This window comes from Colossoma macropomum, unplaced genomic scaffold (assembly GCF_904425465.1).
Source record: "Colossoma macropomum unplaced genomic scaffold, Colossoma_macropomum, whole genome shotgun sequence".
NCBI lineage: Eukaryota > Metazoa > Chordata > Actinopteri > Characiformes > Serrasalmidae > Colossoma > Colossoma macropomum.
In genome coordinates, this window is record NW_023494804.1 from 16737390 (window position 1) to 16761312 (window position 23923).

Sequence of the window (23923 nt, forward strand, 5' to 3'; positions counted from 1 at the left end):
GCCTTTTTACTACCAAAATACCGATAATATTTTGCTCAGGCAGTTATTATTCTTTCCTACACTCCTAAAAATGATGGTTCTTCAAAGGTTCTTTAGTAAAGAAAAAGGCTCTAAATAGATCCATGAACACTCAAAGAACCCTAAGGGAATCCGAAAGTGTTCTTCTTTTATTACAATGTCAAGCCTGTGACAACAGAAGAACCCTTTTTATGTGCTTTATAGAACCCTTTTTTAAAAGGTTCTTTATAGAACCATATAAAACACCCTCTCTACCTATCTGAATAACACTTTAACAATGCAAAGAACACTTTAATCATGCAAAGTGTTATTTCAGTGTTCATGGTTCTATATAGAACCATTTCTTTTACTAAAGAACCCTTGAAGATCCATCTTTTTCAGTGTGTACTAACTGGAATACACCCTCAATAGCTTCCTTGACACCCGGCCAATGGGCACCCGCAGAAAATATGAAAATGATCAGCCATCTGAGTTCCGCACTTTCTCAAGCACAGCCTCTGATTCACAATAAAACCCTACAGCTTATTTCCATTATAGTCCTTGTTGTCTTAAGAAGAACTACAGGGAGATTCACTCGAAAGAGGCCCCGAATGTTCTGCTGTAACTCCTGTTAGGATGAAGCAATCTGAACCAAAAAAATACACTACATACTTTGACATATGTGTAATTGATTGCATTACATGTGATGCTGGAAGTGATCTCTGTTTTCTGCCAGACACATGAAGGAGTATGGGGGTATACAGCCGGACACTGCAAACGGAGGTTAAACGTCACGATGGCTGTCCGGTACCTACCTCATCGCTCCGACGCAGGGGCATCCCGGCTTGTTCGAAGCTCCATGTACTGAGGAGCTCATTGCATGTTGTTTCGGTCAGACTGCTTCGTCCTAGAGAGAGTTATTACAGAATATTCGGGGCGTCTTTCGAGTGAATCTCCCTGTAGATGTTGAGGATATGCTCTGCAGTCCCAAATTTAGTCCATGTTTATAGATAACAGTGTGCCATACAATGTCAGAAACCACATAGTAAAGTCTATTTGAGATGCTTTGAGACGAGTAAGTGATGATTCAGGCAAGCAGTTAGCATCATGCTAATTGCTATGCTAATAAGCTTCCATTACTTGTTAACTACATTAGCTTTGTAGCTCAAGTACAAAATGAATGAAGAAAACATCAGAGACCAAACTGAACCAAAAGGGGCGAAAACTGTAAACTGTTTGATTTTTGTCTAAGCTATCGGTTTAACCATTTCCACAAACAACATAGAGTGCTTCATTTCACTTCATGTTTTCGTGTAATCTCAGTTGTTTCACCTGTAGTTTCTGTGTTATTTTTGTTTTGGTTTTGCCAAGAATTGATCTGTCAACTTTTAATTTGACGCCAGCTGAGGAACTGTCTGTTTTCAAGATTAACAATTTGAGTTTCAGGCGGGTGCTCCAGTAAAGATAACTTTGCACGTATGTCCAACCTATTGACTCCTCCTTACTTTAGCTCTGAGCTTACTTCCCACTGACCACTTACTGACCCTCTAAGTGGGAACACTTGTTTTTCAGAAGGAAAACTGACCCTCCAGCTGCTGGGGTTAAAACTGGGCATCAAACTAAGAACATGTAAACAACTCCAGTCTTTAGCATTCCATCACTCAAATGAGGCCTGATAAAACAGCGCGGATATCGCAGGCCAAGCGCTCTGCGTAAACATCTCACTCTCTAACGCTGGCATTCAGCTCAACCAAGAGAGTTGATTAGAATACAAACGACTTGGCAACATAATTAAATCAGAGTGTTTTTACAGCAATTCAATTAATTAAATGAATTTGATTCAATTAGCTTCTTAAACTGCAGACTAATTATTCAGTTATTAATATTAGGACACATTTTTCAGTAACTGTCTATATGTCTATATGTCTATATCTATATGTGATATGTATCTCTCTTGGCTTTGGATATACTTTGTGTATGAGTATATTATGTCGTTGGCACACATATTCTTAAAGCATTCTTCAATTATAAATGCTTTATGGACATGAATATACTACATAGAATATAATATGCATATCTTTGAATAAGCTTACAAAGTGTTATAGCACCCAGGGCAGTTTATTTCCTGAAAAGATTTAAATTTTTGCATGATTATGTAATGAAGTATGCACAAAGCATGACTGAAATTGTTTTAAATAAATACATTATAGTGTGGTTACTCATTAATAAATCTACTTATGATCTACTTATTAATCTGCTCTTCTCTTTTAATTACACGATTTCTTCAGTGCTTTTGTCATCTTTATTTTGTTAGGTAAAGAACATCTAACAAAGCTGAAAACGCTACTGAAAAAAATATCATTTTAAACATTTATTCATCAAAGTATATTCATTTTCACATGAGGCAGGTGGAGCTTGTTTTACACACTGACAGGAAACATGGTAGCACAAAAAAGCCCCAATTCCAATTATAACTAATGATTGCAGCACTAACTAACCTGAAACAACAGAAACATAAATACAAATGGCTACTCTAACTCCCTAACTCACACTGAGTTTCACAGAATCTAAAAAAATCTTTCGCAAAGTTTAAGTAAGGAAGCGAAGCATGCCAGGCTGATATGGACAGGTGTACTTCCAGGTCATGTCAGAGGGGAGAGAGCCCTGAATATCTCCCAGGGAGTGGCTTGGTAACCTATAGAAAGCCCCCCTGAGAGGTCAATCACATACCTGCACATAATAGAACAAGAAAACGGACACACAAATGGACAGAGGCAAAGAAAGGCTATTACAACCGAAGGTCGTAACATACACATTTTTTGTTTTCATATTTTGAATACTGAGTATTTAAAATCATTTATGTATAATATTTTAGCAAGGAATGACCAGCCCTCAAGTATTTTCATGGGGTCCATTCAGGCCCCCTTTGAAAAAAGTGTGGAGACCTGTGATATACACAAACTTTGAATAATTTTATAACATTTTTTGTAACATTGTTTGGTCACACTTTATTCAGATGGTCCCCTATAGATGCTTTACAGATACTTAAATCATTAGCAAACTTTCTGGTGATGTTCAGTTGATTATCAATAACAGTATGATTAAGATTTAGGGTTAGGAGTATGTGTAGGTTTTGCCTTGAGGTTAAGGTTAGGTTAGGGTTAGGGTTAGATTTTATAAACTCTTTCATACTCGAAGTTCTGTTGAATTTAATGGATATTTAATTGAATGTTACTTAAACATATACCATGCATTTCCAAAGTATCTACAGCGGACCATCTAAATAAGATTAATTATATATAATATGTTACCTTGTTTGAACACCATTTAATGCTTCAAGGTAATATGATGCTTATATATGGCACATGTATTTTTTTGGCTCAATAAACTGCCCAATTAGCGAGGATCATGAGATCTTCTTTGGGTTCACTGGTCAGCTGCAGTAGTGGCTGCAGTGAGGGTGGCCTGGAGTTTACAGCACACAGGAGAGCATGTACCTCCTGAGGAACATGACACTTCACATCAGTGTAAAACACTCCTCAGCCTTTTACAGCAGCTCACATGGGGCTTTATTAGGGTTCACTGTCCAGCAGGTTGTCTCCAGCTGGCTATTTTGTTGGGGGCAAAAGCATGTGACACAGGACGGTTGTGTAGCAGAAGTGACACTTTTTTGGAGTGTAATAATGAAACAAGGTTTTGTTCTGCTGATTCATTCATCATGTTTGTGTCTCCTTTATCTTATCCAAATTTGAGTAGCTGGCCAGCGTGCATGTCCAAGATGGTCAGTAAAATGGTTCAGTATGTGGAATTGGAGCTTTTTGTGAGCTATAAGGAAAGAAAAGAAAGCTCCATGCTGCCTTATGTTGAAGCGCTGCAATAGTTCAGTTCATACTCAGTTCACATCAATGTGGAAACACCTATTACTGATTTATATCATCAGAGTAAAAATAAAATAACACTCAAGTGTGAAGTATGTTCTTATTTGAGTGTATGCGCGTTTAAAATGTTAGTTTATGACAAATCATGTTCAGCTTTATAGATCTTTCTTATCATACCAAAATAAATGCACTGAGAAATTACAGTATTAATACAGAAGAATTGAATAAATGCCAGAAATAATGTTTGTGAAGGATTTGAAGGACTAATTTGTGTGTGCATGTGTTACACAGGGTCTCCTGATGTGTTACAGATGGCTAAGTCGGGTTAAGTGCTACACTATGAAATGTCTGCTTCACTTGAGTTCACCTGTCTGAGGAGATCAAGTGAAAATAAGCCGTAAACAGAGCTGAAGCACAGCGGGAGTGTAAAATAGAGGAAATTCATTTTTCTGAGGCTTTAAAAAGCACATTTCATCAGCCAGCACAAATAACCCTTAGAAGCAGTAATTATAACCAGTGATAACAAAAGCGTGTTGTAATTTTTATATTAATTCTGATTCCTGTGCAAAGTGCAGATTCTAAACTTTCAATATTGTATATTCATTAATACAGAAAAATAATTAAATATTCTTTCTGAACATCAACATGTAACCCTAAAGTTTTTTAGTTTTCCCCTTGACTTTCCATGATGTGATATAACAAATGTCACAATAGTGATTTCAGTATTCAAATACTGTCACCTGGAACAGTAACTCAAGCACAGTTTCACTCAGTATCTCACCATTTTCCTTCACTGTTCTCAAACTGTTGCACAGTGTAGCCAAACATGTCCTCCACAGGGCCACTGAATGACATCCCATTCTTCTCATCCACATTAAAGAACGACAAACATGGCAGCAGCACTGCAACAGGAAAAACAAAGGAAAACAATTACAATCTGATTAAAGAAGCACTATGTAGGATTTGGGGATTTAGAGACCTCTCTGGTGGAAATGTGTAATTGCAAGCAACGTGCAGAAGAACATTTTGTAACGCAGTTGTGCTTCGGACCACCACAAATGAATCTGACTTTTGAGAGTGTGTTCAAAGAGAACTTTAGAGAGTCTAAACTTGGTAAAGGACACATCTTCTGAGGATGTGAGTGAATTATCTACTGTTGTCATCATATCTTCATCAGTATAATGTTGATTTTAAGACTGCTTGAGACCTAAACATCGAGCCAGACTTTCTTTTTGAGTCTGTGTGTGATGTTAATATTTAGAGATATACAACGTGGTGTGAAAATTTCGACGCATCTAACTTTTAAATTATTATTTAAGATACTGTATAGTACTGATAGATACTGATAGATATTGTAGATACTTTTTTCAGGTTTAATAAAAAAATATTACATGGTGCAGCTTTAATAAAGCAACTGTTTACTTTATGCTAGTAGTGAAGGCATTAAAAGGTAATTAATGTTTAAAAGGAAGCATAAAGGTCATTTGGGTTAGGGGAGGCAAAATGACAATATTTATGATTATGGTGACATCACAGTATGGCTTTCTGAGCACATTGTGGATAATATGAATACTTCAGGATACTGACCAAATGCATGTTACTGTGCAAAGAGAACATACAGTAATTAGTCTTTAATGCAGTGCCTTAAGAAAAGTTTCACATACTGCACTTAGTTTTTGAAAGTACTTCAAACGTGGAACTATTGCAGCATTCTGTTTGTTCCAACTGATCAAACCTGAAAAAGACTCAATATTGTAATGCGTATCATGTATCGAGAAAATGTCCTCAAGTATGAGGATATATTTTTCAACTTCGCCCACCTTTAATTTAGGATGAGACATAAATGCAAGGACACCAAACATAAATGTATAAAATGAGCTCTTGATTTTAAAAAGACAGAACAGTAAGCAAATAAATAGATATAAAAACTGCAATAAAATTTTGAAAAATATGCTGAGAGTTTTGCACTGCACTCTCAGAAATAAAGGTACTAAACTGTCCCTGGGGTGGTACCCTCAAGGATACATCCCAGTACCTTTAGTCAGGGAACATAGTTATACCATAATCCATTGAAATTATATTTTCTAAGTTGTTTTGACTCCACACACCCCGTCTCACCTACAGGCTTTTTATTTTATTGTTTTGTTTTAAAACATTAGGTTATGAAAAGATACAAATATGTTCTTTTCACCTGGAAAAAAACCTATTTCAGGTTCACAATTGGACCTTAAAATCACTGTTGTACCTTTGAGGAAACATTTACATTGTTTATACCCTGGTGAATGAAAAATGTACCGGCACAGAACCTTTATTTCTAACAGTGTGGAATGTGAAGATGCAGAATTAGAGATCAAAAATTGTGTTAGAGCAGCAAAACAGTTAGGCACAATTCAAACATACAGCGAGATTATTATTAGTCACTTTTATAAAGTTGTCAGAGAAGCAGAAACGTCTGTTTCAAAGATTGAAATGGAGCATTTTGTTCCAGAGGAACAACCAGGATAAAAAAACCAAAACAAAACTTCAGTGACACGGACAACAATTTCTCTGTTTTGCTCCACTTGTGTATGGGAGTAAAATATGTGATTTCAGTAAAAGAGCACTAAGTGCATGGGAGGATTTTTAAAAGGCTGCTGTAGTCCTCTTGGACAATGACTCCTTCACTCATTACTGCATATGAAGGGGACACTAAATATAGTGTTAAAACAGCTCTTTGTGCCCAGGCCACAGAGAGCCTCTTCATACATGTAATGGAATTTCCATCCTAATTTATTCAATCCCTCAATTTCTAAAGCAGCGCTGAACATTTAACAAACCTCTGACATGCTGACTTGAGCCAGGGCGTCTGCAAAACAGGCCAAACTCAAAGACTGTACAAAGAGCATTTGTCCACCCATTTTTTCACTTTCTACTGTCCATAGTGAACATTTCAGCGCTAAAGAGGAGATTAATGCACGTAGGGTAAAAGCCTGAGGAGCCGCTGTGTAAAGTCCATTGAGACAGATGGATTTCAGGGTATTTATTCAGAAATGACACGACTTGCAGTGTGTGACCTATCATAGCAGACACAAAGAGGAGGATGAGAGTGCTATGGGCATGATTCAAATACACAGCCTCAAAGCAATCAATGGAGATAAAAAAAAACATCCTGTTTACACAATTTCCCCCTTTTTCCCAATGTATTAGATCAGACGAGACCTGTTTGATATCTAAAGTTTATTTCTCTGCTAGTCCAAAAACACACATGAAGATCACAGCCACTCCTGCTTTTTTCCATGTGGTTTGATGTAGTTTAACAGTTAAACATACATTCAGCTGGTTCAGGGAAAAACACATTAGCCCTTTTTCACAGCAGCCATAACATTTTTTGGAGGTCCCTTAGTTGAACTATGTTTTTTTTCTTCAATAACACTAAAAAAGGATATACAACTAACTGGATTTTCTTGTTTCTACAATCTTAAAAAAGATGGTTCTTCTTTGGTAAAGAAAATGGTTCTGTATAGAACCATGAACATACAAAAAACCTCGCATGATTAAATGGTTCTTTGCATGGTGAAATGTCTCTTTAGATTGATGGAGAATTTGCTGTAGAGAATGTGCTTTTTGAAAAGGGTTCTATATAGCACCAAAAAGGGTTCTTCTATTGTTATGATGTCAAGTGTGTAACAACTGAAGAACCCTTTTGGTGCCACATAGCCCCCTTTTCAAAAATGTTCTATAGAGAAACATATAAAACTCCATCAATCTGAAGAACATTTTTCTGATGCAAAGAGGCCTCAGGCAAAGGGTTCTTTGCGTGTTCATGGTTCTATGTAGAACCATTTTCTTTACTAAAGAACCATCTTTTAACAGTGTGCAGGTGAGCAAGCAAGTCAACATTTATAAAAGTGTTTTTATCATGTTTAAATGCTGTCTTTGGGCAGAGGTGTGAATAGCTTCTCGCCCCTCCCCTTTCAGTCCTCATTGCTCACTAGCAGCTCAACACGGAGTCAAGTGTTTCACACACAGTTCATCTGATAAAGTTACAGGGGAAAAAGTTTATTTTATCTATAAGTGAATATCCTCTAAGAATGGAGTGCCTGCAGTGTGAGGCTAAAGTCTTTCAATACCACTGACTGAATCAGTCATTTGAAAATGTATAGTTTCAGTGTGTATGTACAATATTTTATTTAGAACGCAAAATTGTAAATAAAAGGGAGAGGTTAATTATCAATCATCACTAGTTATCAGTAGTCAGACTAGACCTTGTATCCCTAGACAAAACTTTTAACAGAAGAGGAAGAAATGTGGAAAACCAGCTTCAGCAGCAGAAAAAGAAGGACAACAAAAACAAGACAACATAATGACATGAAGAAAACAAGAGAGGATAAACAATGATAAAAGCTAATGAGGATGATGATGATTGGATGTCCGAGACGTGACTGCACGTAGGTTTGTCTCTCTGGGATTTTGAAGCTTGATAAACACAGTGAGTTATCTCCTCTATAAACACAGACACAGACAGCCAGAGGCAGACCGAGACTTCCTCCCAGACTTCATGTACACATACACACCACAGCATCTGAACATGAAACATTAATCTCCTCTTAATGAAGAGCTCGGCTATGACCAGCACTTCAGGCAGCGTGAGGGGTAGGACAGAGGACACAATGAGTTCACACAATGAACGCACACTTTCCAACGTCATTACAGGAACCGCTCAGCAAATTATCAACTTTACACAATTATAAAAGATCGTAGATCAATCAAGGAAAGTTTCCTGTCTGAAATTTTGCACTACAGACTTTGAAATGAACAGTAGCTGCTACTACTGTTTTTATCAATGTGAGACATTTTGGCCATTTTTATATATAACATTATGTCATACTGTGTCAGCATAGTTCAGTGCTACCCTCTTAACAAGGTTCTTCAAGGGTTCTTTGGTAAAGAAAATGGTTTTATATTGAACCGTAAACACTCAAAAAACCCTCTGCAAGATTAAATGGTTCTTTGCATCATAAAATGCTTCTTCAGATTGACAGTGAATGCGTTGTAGATGGGTCTATATAGAACCTTTTTGGAAAGGGTTTTATCACCAAAAAGGATTCTGTTATTGTAGCAAACTTGATGCTATAAAGAACCATATACAACACACTCTCCATCAATCTGAAGAACCCTTTCACGATGCTGAGAACCCTTTAATTATGCAGAGGGTTCTATGCATGTTCATGGTTCTATGTAGAACCATTTTCTTTACAAAAGAACCCTTTAAGAACCATCTTTTTAGGTGTGTAGGTAAGCAAGCAAGACACCATTTACAAACGTGTTTTTTATCATGTTTAAAAAAGGGTTCTTTTATTGTAGCAATCTTGATGTCGTAACAACAGAAGAAGCCTTTTTGGTGCTATACAGAACACTTTTCAAAAAGGTTCTACCTAGAACACATTCTCCATCAACCTGAAAAACCCTTTCAGTTTATGGAGATGAAGAATGTGTTGTATATGGTTCTATGTAAAACGTTTTTGTTCTATACAGTGTTCTATACAGCACCAAAAGTGTTCTATACAGCACCAAAAGGATTCTTCTGTTGTTACGATATCAAGCTGTCTACAATAAAAGAACCCTTTTTGGTGCTAGGGTTCTTTATAGAACCATTTACAATGCATTCTCTGTCAATCTGAAGAACTATTTCACCATGCAGAGAGCCGTTTAATCATGCAAAGGGTTTAAGTGTTCATGGTTCTATATAGAACCATTTTCTTTAGTAAAGAACCCTTGAAGAACCATCTTTGTAAGAGTAAAAGACTAAAGAAGCTGTTTTATACTGTCCTGGCTGATAAACTACATTTGGGAAAAGAGGAAAACTGTATGAGTTAGATATTTTACCAAACTGTCACTTTAAGCGATTTCCATTTGGGCCTTCAAAGCACTTTGTTCCAGCTATAATGGGAAAAATCTCTTAGACATGAAGAGCTGGACTCTTTTCCACCTAATGCTGGAACATCCTCCATTCAGTAGGAATTATTCCTTTAATTCATTATGCACATATGCGAGGGAGACACCATCTCATGGGAATAATGACAGGACATGGAAAAGAAACTCTAATCCAGACCACACCACTGTGCCCCTAATTGGGCTTTGGTTTATTTTTGCTTTGATTCCCAACGGCGGCGGATGATAATTTCTCATCCAGAGAGGAACTGCAGAGTCATACACTGGAACAGCAGCCAGGTAACCCATCCCTGCTCGCCGCGGAAAAACATCCATCTGAAACCCAGTTAACCCCACTGCGTCATAAACACAGGGAAAAAAAACTTCTTTAGCTGATTTGAGGTGGCCGACGGCCAAGAAACCCTTTAACATTGATCAGAAAAATGGGGAGGATGTCCAGACAGTCATGTTGACCGAGGCAACTTGAAAATTGCAGATACAAGCCACTTAACTACAGACAGACTCATCAGCATCATGATGAACCAGCATAAGCTAAAGGCGTAACAGATGTAACATTAGAATACACACAACTAAAAACAGTTCTTCCATCGTTGTTTAGCACTACTCACATTCTATGAGTGTAAAGAACCGTTTTAAAGTGTAAAGAACTTCCATATAATGTAAAGGTTCTAAACATATTAAAGGTTTTTCCTAGAACCTGTCAAGTCAAGAAACATTTAAGAACATTAAGAATAGGGGTGTAAAAAAATATCGAGACACTTGAGTATCGCAATGTTATTTAATCTTATTTTGCGATACTGTATCGATTCTCAAAAACACAGTATCGATTTTTAATTAATAGCTTATCAAAGATTCATGGCAGTTCATTTTGTGTTGTGATCAAACCCCTGACTGCTAGATAACAGTGTTGTGATCTTAAGCCATTTTACTCAGATTTTTTGCATTTGGTGGTGTGTTTGTTTATACTATGACAATTTTCCTGAAATTTGACTTCAAAAATCACAATATATCGCAATATATATAATCATAAGCCCTGTATCACACTCTCAGAAAAAGGGTACTAAACTGTCACTGGGCCAGTACCCCTCTTGTCACTGGGGTGGTACCCTCTAGGGCACATCCCAGTACCTTTAGTCAGAGAACATAATTGTACCATAATCCATTGAAATTATATTTTCTAAGTTGTATTGACTCCACACACCCCGTTTCGTCTCCAGGCTTTTATTTTATTGTTCTGTTTTAAAACATCTGGTTATGAAAAGGTACAAATATCTACTTTTCTCCTGAAAAAAACTTATTTAAGGGTTTGAGGGAACATTTACTTTATTTGTACCTTGATGAACGAAAAATGGACCTGCACAGAACCTTTGTCTTACAGTATGATACGTATTGTATCGCCAGGTTCTTGCCAATACACAGCCCTAACAAGGACCTTAAGCACCTCAGGGAATTCTTAAGAGTGTATGTCGTGAACTGTGGTCCAGTAAAACTGGACCTGTCTTATACTGTGGCACTGAGGCCCTGGAGCAACTTTATTTCACTCCCGTACATATGTACATGGATCAGATGACAAATTACTTCTTGACTGAAATCATATTCATACTCTACTGAATGAAACTGTGATAAGACTTCATCAGCCTGCTCTGTTTACACCCAATAAAACCAGCCTTAAATCAACTCAGATCTGAAAACTACTTTCAGCACATCTGGGTATGCACTGTATTATATCAGCCTCATTCATCTATAACTAAGCTATTAATTCAATCTTCCAATTCGTACCCACACAGTATATATTTATATCAGAAAATCAGAATCAGAAACACAGGCTTAATTACAAACGACACTGTTGAAATGTACGTGGAATAAACTAATTAAAAATGGCATTGTTTCCACCAGTCCACTATGACATACATCCGAATGCCCAAAACATCCAGATTAGGGCTTTAGTCTGCGACTGTAGACACAAGAAAATAGGAAATCTCACGTCAACTCTGAGTCCAAATCCATCACGCACACTGAGCTAAAGTTAAACTGTCAGTGTTTGGGAGTATTTCACAAATGGGGTGCAACTATGTCTATTCGATGCTGATTCTTCACAAACTTTGCAAACGATGTGACTCCATAATGAATATGATGCACATTATCACAGATTTGCATTGCAATACAATAAAAATCACAATATGTATACGTTGTCAACCAAATAATCAGCTTCCGCCTTTTGCAATTTCTTAAAAAGCTGCAGTTTTGTGGGTAAAAGGCATTTTTACTCATGAATAGAAGACAAATGTCCCCACAATGACAAAATATTCATGTTTTCATCATCCTTGGGAGATTTGGTGCACACAAAAAACGAAATATGCACACACGCATATACACACACACACACACACACTCCAATGATGAAGCAGCTCTCAGGCTAATCAATTTAAGAGAAAGCAGAGTTAATATCTAAAATGCGTGCCCTTCCTCTTTGCTCCTGCTCACTCCATCCCTCCGGCTCTCTCCTCATGCCCTTTCCCTCATGTTTTCTCTTTTAAAATTAATTAAAGTCCTAACATTTACTACTCCCCTGCCAATATAATTCTTATGAGCAGAACCCATTACGATTCTGATTGATGTGATGCAATTCGAGCACCGGCTTGTGTAGCATGAGCACCGAACAACCTCTGCCAAAAAAAAAAAGTCCAGACTGACTGAACAACATACAACCGGTATACTGCTAAAAAATCCACGTATGACCCACAGAAAAAGAGCTAGTATAGAAACAGGAGTGTTACAGATGCTGAGTGAATTAGTGCTGGGGACAAGGCCGAAGTAAGAAAAAGAATAAAACGTTGCGTGATTAGTGAGAAGCAACAATATTTTGACATCATCACACATACAGTACCAATGCTGGAGTGGATAATCGTGAGAGTCGGGAGAATTCCCGTAGAGTTTTGGGCCAGTTACTATGAGGTATAATGTATAAACTCATGCACAAAAGCAGAAGAACGCTCAAACTAGAAACGATACATGCAAGTGTATATCTGTAGTAATTTGGTAATCTGTAGTAATTCTCGTACAGTGGATAGAGATTAGATAGTATTGAAGTTAGCGTCATTTCCCGCCCCACCTTAAATGATATAGCATATAGCATGTACTAGGCACTAGCATGCAACTGCTGCATTATTTAAGGTGGAATGGAAATTCAAATAAGAAGCTAACATTAGCCCTGAGAGATTAGCGAATCAAATTCAGCGTGACTGTGTGAATCTAGCCACAATACCACCCAATCTGTTGCTGGCTGACACAACAGGCAGTGCTCTACAGACTTTATTCCATTTGCTTCAAGCCTTCAGTTTGTTATCACATGCCAGTGTTTACATTTAAAAGTATATCTGTCCTTGAACAATGTAGTTTTCTACCCATCCAAAGCCAAAAACAGGTGAATTTGGTACTACAATGCTCTTTTACAACAAAAGCTTGCACAGGCCTTGTGATGTCAAAGCTAACGTCTAACGCTACTTCAGTGTATCGAGTCATCACAGGTAAGACATAAATAATGGTCCATATGTTTCATGCCTGCCGAGGTAAGACGCTTTTGCATACAATGAGTAGATTTGGGTTTTTAGGTATGCTGTTGCTTTTGCTCATCTTTGCACATGAGCTGTTTGATTTAAAGTTGCACTGTGTAGGATTTGTTTGTTCAAACTGAAAGAATTTGTATGACTGAGTCAGGAGGGAAAGAATTTTGTTTAAATATGGTGTTCTTATGCTGCTGTGAGCCTCCCTGTAAAGCCTGAATGATTAATTCAAAGGTCAGTCTTCAGCACTTTTTGTGTGTGTGTCTGTGTGTGCGTGTGTAGTGTGGTGTGGTCTAGTCTATATGATGTAACCCCCGGTCTGAAAACAAGTCCCACTGCCCCCCTGTAGATACAATAAATAATTTTCACACTTCTTTTTCACCCTTATCTACATTAAGCAGCTGGACTAACCACACATTTAAGGTCCACTACGGAAGTGGTGGGTCACCAACAGCACAAGAACATTGCTTTCTATGAATAACAAAGATGCAATGCCTGTCTTTAATTACTGACGATACTTGTTAGATATGGCAGTAATAATGGACTTATATAATGCTGCCTTCAATCCCTCCTTGCAGGTCCCTACTTATGACTTCAGAGTTCATAAACACGATTTGTGTTCAAGTGGTTTTGGTCAGAAACAAGACAAACGCATTAGAAACAATGCTTTGTTGTTTTTGAACGTTCTTTGAATGTTCAGTCGCCCATCGCTGTATACTGTGGTCATTTCATGATTTTTTTTAAACTTTTTGTGGAATAGCAATAAACATATGATAACACAGCACTGTTTAATGCAAAACCCTTCGCTTTATAAGTACTTTCTGGTCACCAAATTACCACTGTGAGTCTTTAGCACCAACCCAGCGGCGCCCTCTTCTCGTTTTGAGACTAAATCTCAAATGGCTCGCTGCTCCCTACATAGTGCACTACATAGGAATTTAAATACTGACTCCTGCAGCCCAACAGTGCAAAATATAGCTAAGAAACAGCCATGTGGGACTCAGACTCAGGTTTGATGCTACTTCTGACTGAAACACGAACTTCTGAAGCCTGTAATCCATTCAAATGACATTTTTTACTTATATACTGTCATTTTACAGTAAATTATATTGTATGTACTTTAATTGAAGCCTGTGATATTATTGATGGAGCTGTTTATGCTTTTGGCTATCTTTTAGCCTGTTAGCTAGCTGACCAGCCTAGTTCTAGTTAAGAACATAAGTCGCCAGCCCCTCAGTTTAAACAAAAAAATGGTTCTTACTTCATCAGTACACTCAAAGATTATTCCATTAACAGCACAAGGGTTTTTTCTTGCCATGGTGTAGTAATTCAGTTGGTTATGAGGCTGTCATAGGTATGCATACATCATGGATTTTACAACGGCTTGAGACGCAGCTCAGCCAATCACATTTTATGACCGGAACTATCTGTTTTTTAATTATATATAAAATATAACATTTCTATTTCGGTGTAAAAGAGGGGCCTGTGTGACTTATAAAATATACCCCTACAGTGACAGAGGGCAGGATGTTGTTTTCTACCCGTCTCCACAAATAAACTTTAAAAATGTCAGCTGTGGATGTGCTCTGTGTGGTAAACCTGTGTGGTTTTTTAAACACACCTGTTTTCTTCATTACATTTTCATTACACTCATGGTTGGTTATAAGAGCTAGTCTGAGTGAATGACAAGGATGCTGAGCGTATGTTCAGCTGAGTTACTGTTTTATCTACATTATGCTTAAAGTTAACTTAGACAAAGTCAGCAAACCACCTCACGACCAGCAGAGGGTGCTGGTGTGGCATTAGTGTGGCACTGAGTGCAGCAGCATTTGGTCAAACTTATTTCATTTTGTCGTTATTAATATACGGAAAGGCTGAATTTAGGGATATTAAAAATATCCAAGCAGTTATGTCAGTGGTTACATCCTCATGAAATGACCATGTTGGATTTTGGGATGCAATATATCACGGAGACAGCTCTAGGCCGCATACTGAAAACAATGGTCTGGAGCAGAACGCCGTCTTTTGGCGTACTGGAGAAATTCATGTTGATCACATACTGCATACTACTCACTACTTTTCACAAGAAACAGAAGTGCGTAAACTCTGGGTAAAACAACTTCCGCTTTTGCCTTACGGATAGTCATTAACCTAAGAAATACAGGCGCTCACATTACTAAAGCTCTCCACAGAAAGGTGGCTCACTTCATCTTTAAAATAGCTGCCAAAACTGTAATTCGAGGATGTGTCCAGAACTGTCGGAGAACTAAACACACAACGGTGTGGGAGTCCAAACTAAATAAAGGATCTAAATGATCAGTGGACAAATTCCTTTCCAGCTAACAGTACAATAACGTCAGCTAACACCTACAGACTGATAATTCGATGGATAGGTGAAAAGAACTATAACCAAAACGCTAGATTAGCCGGATTAGCTGGAGATGCTGAAACAGCTCGCTAACAATAAACTAAAAGCTATAGCGGCAAAAAGCTAAACACTCGGCCTGGGGGCATGCCAGGTCGTCAGGGTCCGTTGCGCCACTTTTCCTGATACGTTTAATCTGCAACGAGAAACTGTCAAACACTAAAAAGTTGCGAGGCTGAAGTAGCTTCTTGTTTGAATTTTCCCATTCTACCTTAAATTACATACTGGCGGCTCGCTCTCTCAGCTGCTGATCGTTTTTGAAGGAAAAAATGAACTGTTCCTCTGAAAAGTGGCTGTAGCAGCAGCTTTTAAGCACGAACTGCAGGTTAACGTTAGTCAGCAGTGGTGAAACGCAGACACAGAGGTTCTTTTCCTCCGTATGACAAAGTTTATTCCTGTATTAATTGCACAAACTAATTTTTCCTCTGCTCATCGTCAGCTGACAAACCACTGAAACTGAGATAAGGCTGTTTTTGCTTCAAGCGCTAACACTTTAGCGAGCTGTACACGCTCTACTCGTCATTGTTGCTATTGTAATTGCTTTAGCGGAAGCAGCGTTACCCTGCAACAACTACTACCTGCAGAAATGTGAAAAGGGCCTATCAGTTAGGCTGTCCCATTTCGGTGACTCCTTCATATGCGGCCAGGAAATGTGTCCTTCTTTTCCATGGCAACGAAGGATCCAACGGATGGATCCTTCACCAGCCAACTAATCCCAAAGTTTCATTGCGTGCCAGCGAGGAATCGAGAACATGTTAAAATCAGCAGAGAAGCGAACGGCAGCTGAGGAGACACTTTTAAATGTAAGAACTGAGTCGATTAGCTAAAGATATAAATGTTAAAAAAAAGCAAATAAATGTGGTCTGAAGCAGACGTTATGCTAACGTTTCGTTTTGGTTTAGAGAGCAAGGAGCAGAGAGAAGCATCTCCAGCTCTAGTAAATGCAAAAATAATAAAATAAAATCAGTTTCTGGCTCCATCTTTACAGAACTTTAAATAATTTGATAAGAGCTGCGTGTCATGACGCACCGGTAAGGGCGGGAACAGCGGTGCTGTGACACAAACACACCACATAAGGCCATTTCACATTTGCAAAAGATGTTACAGTTACTGTATTTTCACATACTTTGGAGATAAAATAAAAACTCCAGTTTAGTTCTAGGTTATCTGTAGTTGGAATGAAGCAACTTGCTTTTTTACATGTACCTTTTAACAACTTAGCTAGTGTTAACTTGGCTAGCTGTTACCAAGTCAGCAAATTATGTTACCAAATTATCGAAGATTTGCTTACTATTACACAATTTTTCTTCAAACACTGAAAAAGAGAACAACTTACTGTCAGTTTTAACCTGCTAGGATAACCTCAACTAGCCCGGCCGGCTAAATTCACAGGAAACTAACATTAGCACTATTGTTTCCTGACGTTAATGATGCTAGGTCACGTGAAGTTGATCATCAGCTCATAATTTATAGGACACATCATAATAAACCCACTATTATGATTTAGGGCAGAAAATATGAGAAAAGCTATGAGAAAAAAAACACTAATATTACATTAATTTGCCGAGCTGAAGCAGTTCATATAACTGCTGGCTGGGGATGAACCATTGCACACATGGGCTGTAACAGTGCAGCACATTGTTAATTTTGAGCCAAATATTTTAATAAAATAATATTAAAATAAAATAAAGATTAAAATGAAGTACAACATTATGCATGGAAAGTCTAAAACATAACAAATACAATTAATACTAGAAATATTTTTTTTCAAAAGATGTTCAGTCCCTTTACTTCTCATCTCGCTATCATTTTGCAGTCCTTTTTTTTTTCATTTTTTCTATTTGTTGATCTCACTGATATGTTTTTCTTAATTAGGTTCTGCCTAATTAAATTGCTATGATGTAAATAAAGTAACTCTGAAATGCTCAGTTCTCAAGAATCTTTCTGAGAATTCACAAAGATGATTGTGGATATTATATGCATCGTGTCTACAACAACACATTTTATATCCTATCAAAACATTACATATATACACATATATACACAACTAATGCTGATGATGGTAAAATCTATTTTTTCTTACCCCATTGCCTGTATATACTTCTCCCCCATGAATGGTTTAAAAAAATACTCTTTAGATCAGAAAATCTTCTCCAAACTATCATAAACCAACATCTCAGTCATCAGGCAGTGTATTCATAACCATTTCATGTAATAACTTTCTGTGATGGAGCTTTTAGAGGTGGACATCTGGTTCTTATCACCACCACTGTGAACAGTTATTATCTGTATTTTTCTGGTGTGAGTATTTCACACCAAACAACTCTAAATGACTCAGTTTACATCTGAATCATTTAACTCTGCAGAACTTTTTGGGGTGGAATTCCCCTTTAAGTGTCTGTGAGTCATCTAATTTTGGACTGACAGGTCCTCTGACCTTTAGCCATTTAAGATATTATGTAATGCATGTTTGAGTCCAGTGTCAAACAATAGATTTTGCATACTAACGTTTATTAAGTACACTTAGCTGTTAGACGCAGCTGTAACTCCTTTCAGTTTCACAGCTAACGCAAGTACAAATAAAATTTCTGACTTTATTATACTGCAAAAATTGAATATTTTGGTGAAAATTCACATTTACATGGTTTTCCACTTAGTCCAGATATTGTAGATCAGCCCACACATATTTGGTGTACAAATTACAGCTTCTGAAGCTATGATGCTAACACTGATAACAAACACTAGAAGTCAATAGTCACCCAAATCCTTTCCGTGGTGTTAAATTCTGACTAATAGAATACAGCTGCCCTTCGTGTGCATGCATCACTCAGTTATTCTGCTGATTATATTTATAAATATATATCTTCAGTTAGAAAATTCAAGATTGAGTTATTAATAAAAATAAACGTCCATATACATGCATGCAAAAGGGAGTCAAACAGTGGAAAAGATTTGTATGACTATTGATTTCTAGTTCTAAACTACATAAGCAAAATTTGGACAGACATACCTAAGCCGATCAACTACATTTGGGGTAAGTGGAAAACTGTGTAAATCTGATTTTGCACCAAACTATTCCTTTAAGAGGAAAAAGTGGTCTACTGTAATGACAGCAGTTGTAATTTCTTTCTTTCCATCTCTGGTGTGGTGTGTCTGTGAATATACACATGGCCAGATGGGTCAATAACCTAATTTACTGCACATATGAGTGCACTGAGACAGGCAGAAATACGAGCAGGACTGCGGGGATGATAAATAGCCATGATCACAAACTGAGAAAGAACAACAATGTCAACCATCACTGGGACTCAGAGATTCGGCTTATTCATCTGCTGTGAAAGTGAAGAGCGCTGAGTGGCTACATCCGGGTCTGGAGCTGCTGCTTCCAGATGTATCCTCCGGAGGCTGGCTTTCTACAGGCTCTGAGAAAGGCATGCGCGTCCACCCACGTCATGACATAATACTCCCTACAGCTCACACAGGGTTTAATCGCAACATCCTCCCACCATTACGCACACACACACACACACACACATGACCATGTTTCGATACACACCCACATCCCACACCAGGGCCTAGCAACATCTAAAATAATGAGCACTATATTTTCTTAAATATTAGAAAAAATGAAGATTACTGATTACGCCACCCAAGTCGCAGCTTTTCATTTCATTTGTTAACTTTCTGTCTCACAATTTACATAGCGAGGCTATTTTAAGGGGCCCATATTAAAGGCTTTTAAATGTTATTTTTAGTATCCATATTTTGAATAGTTAATTTTTTTTCTCAATGCATTTTTTTGGTGAGGCTGCAATGAGGCCATAGTTTCTGTTTGGGGGTCAAGGAATGCCTTCAAAGAGCTCCATAATTATTTCATAATATCTCTACATACATTTGTTATAAAGAAAACACTTTATTTAGGGCTGGGCAATATGACAATATATATCATTATCATGATAAATTATGTCATAGTACAATACATTATGCATTTCTGCACATATTGTGGATATCGTCAGTACTGACACTGACCAACTGCATGTTTTATTATAAAGAGGGCAAAATTAGTCCAGTTTAACTGGATTTTGTGCCAAATACTGAATATAATCACTGTTTTCATAGTTTCACTGCTGGTTCTTTTTTCTCAGTTCCGGCTGATCAGATGTCCAAAAAATAAATATCATAACATATTGTGTATCGTGAACATTTCTTAAAGTATCATGATACTATATATTTGCCATATCGCCCACCTCTAACTTTACTAAGCATCAACCACAAATACTGATAGAGCTCATTCTAGATATATTATTCAGTGAGTTTTACTTTCTATAGCAGACATGGCAAAATATCGAATCACGAGGCAAATCATTTTCAAGCCTACCACATTCAGGCATGCAAACATGTAAGTGGTGAAGAAGGTGACAAGTTCAGACACCAGCCCCATATAGGGGGGGTTCAAAGCCCTGGTCCCCCAGGAGAAAATTTCAATGATTTTATCATGAAAGTGAAGCATTCTGGTGCACGCTGAGAATACATAAAATGAAATAATAATGGCTACAGAATGACTCAGTTCACTGAGTTCAACAACAATGCCAACATAGGTCATGTCAAAAACTGTACTGCATTCCAGGTTTTTAGACTTATTTGTTAAAAACCCATTGCTTAACATACTTATGTCAAAATATCAGTGTGTACATGTGCTTTTGCCTCAACAGCTGTTATGAACAGAGGTCATTCTAAAAACTCTGCCTGTCATTTGTGTTCTATCGGGTAACAGACCTTAACTGACTACACTAAGCGGGTTGTGCTTGGACCCCAATTATTGCAACTTGTGATTTCAGATAAAAATGCAGTGGTAGCTGCTTGTCTTGGTTGCAAACAATGATAATGTACACATACATATACTTTTGCACAGCTATTCAAAAGCTACATATACATAACCATATATACATATATAACTAAACTAACCACAGCACTCTCAAAACTTTCTCATGTCATGTGTCTAACACTACTGTATGTAAATAAGCATGATTTGCTGCTGGGGAAGGTGATTCTTCTTCAGAGTTCTCTTTGTTGACATTAGGGATCAAAATTAAAAACTCTTCCAGTATACACAGTTCAAATGAGGGGCATGTTCAGCTTTCAAAACAGCAAATTTAGCCAAAAGGCAGAAAAAATTTGCTTATTAATCGATGGTGTGCTTTGCTTTGGATCGAAAAGAAAATTAGTGCTATTGCCCATCGCTACTTTGGACAGCTAAACTCACTGCACTTAGGTAACATGCCCAGGTAGTGAAATTTGTCATATCCATGGATTTGTTTTGGCCCAGTATTCAGCTGATCTGGCTGAAAACCAGATCTGGCCCACACACTGTAACGAGAGTAGAACTAATGGATGTGGCCCAAATCTGGCCCAAATACATCACTGGTCAACAACATTCAGGCCAGAATTCACCTACAGATATAGATACGAGACAAAACTGTATAAAACTGTCAAATAAATAAGTCTGGCCCTCTTCTGGCCCGCATGCCTAACATCTGCCCGGTAGTCAACCAACACTCGCATAGGAAAGCCAAAATCAGCTCAAAACTTTCTGCTATCTGGGCGCCCATTAAGCAGCCAACAGCTGGTGAGGTACATGCTTCTCTGCAATGTAAACACAGTGACACTCCTCAAAAAGTGTCAAACCCACACAGATTTCACACACATATACATACATACACTATCAGAAACATATACAAACACACTCACCCACACTGAATACACTGGAGAGACAAAATCCCACTCAGATTTCCCACATATACACACACACACACCCTGACACTCCCCAAAACGTTCTGAACACACACTACAAATACAAACACACTCACCCACTCTAAATACACATCTCACAGAGAGACAAAAAATCTCAAGCAGATGTCACACTTATACATACAGTACAAAAGTCAGAGATCAACATTCATTAATTTAATTTCCAGTCAAAATGAAAACAGACATTAATTTTAAGTTGGTTAGATGTAAGTCAATCCACTTGCATAAGGAAGGAGAAAGTCAAAGGAAAAAAGTTTCCAAAACTGGAGTTCAAAAAAAAAATATTAACAGCTCCAGAGAAAATGGGGCTCCTAGCAACCACCTGGAAGACCTGGTAGACACCAAAACTGTCCCCATCAGATAAACAGATAAGATCAGATAAGACTGAACTTTGGAGGTGTGTCTGCAGATTTCTTTGAGAAACTGAAAGTGAGTCTCCTGAAAAGAATGGAAGCTGAAATAAAAATTGAAAAATGTATATTTTGTACTTAATGGCTGTTTTTACTGGAAATTAAATAAACGAAGGGTGGTCTCTGGCTTTTACACAGTGCTGTACATAGAGGTCTACACAGCCTGACACTCCCTAAAAGTGCTGAACATACAGGTTTCACACACTCAGATGCATATACAAGCACACTCGCCTTCGCCAAACACACATCTCTCAAAGAGTCTATAAATACACATGGGTTCACTTCGGTCACTTCCTGTATCACAAACAAAAAAAAGTAAACTTGTTCTTCAAGACAACCGGCGAGACTCACATCATCTGTTTGGTGTCTGAGAAAATAAATCAAAAAGCTTCTCATGTGTCCATTTTCACACTGTTAGAAAATGAGCATCTTCCAGAAGATCAAACTACCTAGCACTCCAGGGGGAACAGCCTGAGCCTGGACAAACACGGCTGCGTGTAACAAAGTTTTACTGACCAACTGCTGTGATGGGTCTAAATTGCAGAGCTGGGGGGTCTCAGACCACTGCACGCTGTACTGCTCTAACAACTCAGACAACTTAGCCAGAAACTCTGTCCGCAAAATTACATGCAGCATCTGATGCATATTGTACACTAGGGCTGGGCAATATGACATTATTTATCGTTATTGTGATAAATTATGTCAAAATATGTCAATGCATTTCTGAGCATATTGTGAATATCTTCAGTACTTACAAAACACTGACAGACTGCATGTTTCACTACAAAGTGAGCATAATTAGTCCTGGTTAACTAGATTAAATACAGCATAGGGTGTGAAATGTTGAATGCAAATCATTGCATTCATAATTTAACTTTAATGTGGGTCCATAAGTATGTGGGGTATTAGAGAATGTTCCGGCTGGTGAAGTCCGAAATTCGGGTAACATGGACCTTCTTGTAGTATAGCACTGTTATTTACAACTTTGTCAGCTGTCCAAGTGCAGCATCCTTGTGCTAAACTTGAAAATTCACAAGTTTACAAGCTGAATGCACCATGAGACGGCAACAGTGAGAGCTGTGCAATACACTGGAATATCAGTAAGAGAAAATGATTGTTCAAAAACATTTTTCTGCTTTGGACAGATGTATTGATTTGACCGATATTTCAGACCGATACTTGATGATGTATCTTTTATACACTGGAACAGCAGGATGTTCATGTACTGTGGTGAAATGTTTGCTGTTAATCAATTTTACTGCATTTGTAACCCTACAGAAATAGTCTCTGTCTCTAATCTGTAATTTGGCTTCTTTCAACAATATTCATCATGTATGTGCCAATATAGTAAGATACCTCTATGTAAAAAATCACTTAAAAAGTAAAATAAGTTAAATACTCATATAAAAATTGTACAACAAAATCAACATGAGGAACATTAACTATATCAGCTGCATTTAAGATTTGCCAAGAGACCATTTTTTAAAAGGTTTCTAATACTGTTTTTAATAAAGTGGCCAGTGAGTGTCTATAAACATCTATGGTCTGTGTCCAGCCAAAGCAAGATTAGAAAAAATGCAGCTGATTGCTGGGCATCTGATGAGGAAGAAAACACAGCTCTGCTTCAGACATTATCCAGCTCACTTCCTGAAACAACAGAGGCAGCCAAAATTTCCACAGATTATTCCCAGCTTTTTCCGGCGACAAGCTGGACAAAATTGGAACAGGCTTACAACATGTCCCTGCTGGTGGACTGAGTTATGTCCTTCAGGCAGAGCCACAAGTCTGATGTAAAAAATATGGACTTAAAATATGGCACAAGTTAAACTCTTAGTTTATTAAATGATTTAAACTCTTCATTTAACACTTTAATAGACATACAATAATACATAAAGAAATAAAAAGCAAAGT

General features: G+C 37.7%; 1 protein-coding gene across 1 annotated transcript in view; it reads right to left on the reverse strand.

The window, feature by feature from the left end:
- The window catches only part of itga1 (integrin, alpha 1), an 88119-nt gene that overhangs the window by 47330 nt on the left and 16866 nt on the right, over positions 1-23923 (reverse strand). The window contains exon 2 of the mRNA XM_036594286.1: positions 4657-4777. Coding sequence (XP_036450179.1) covers positions 4657-4777 — 121 coding nt within the window. The remainder of the gene's footprint in view (positions 1-4656; positions 4778-23923) is intronic.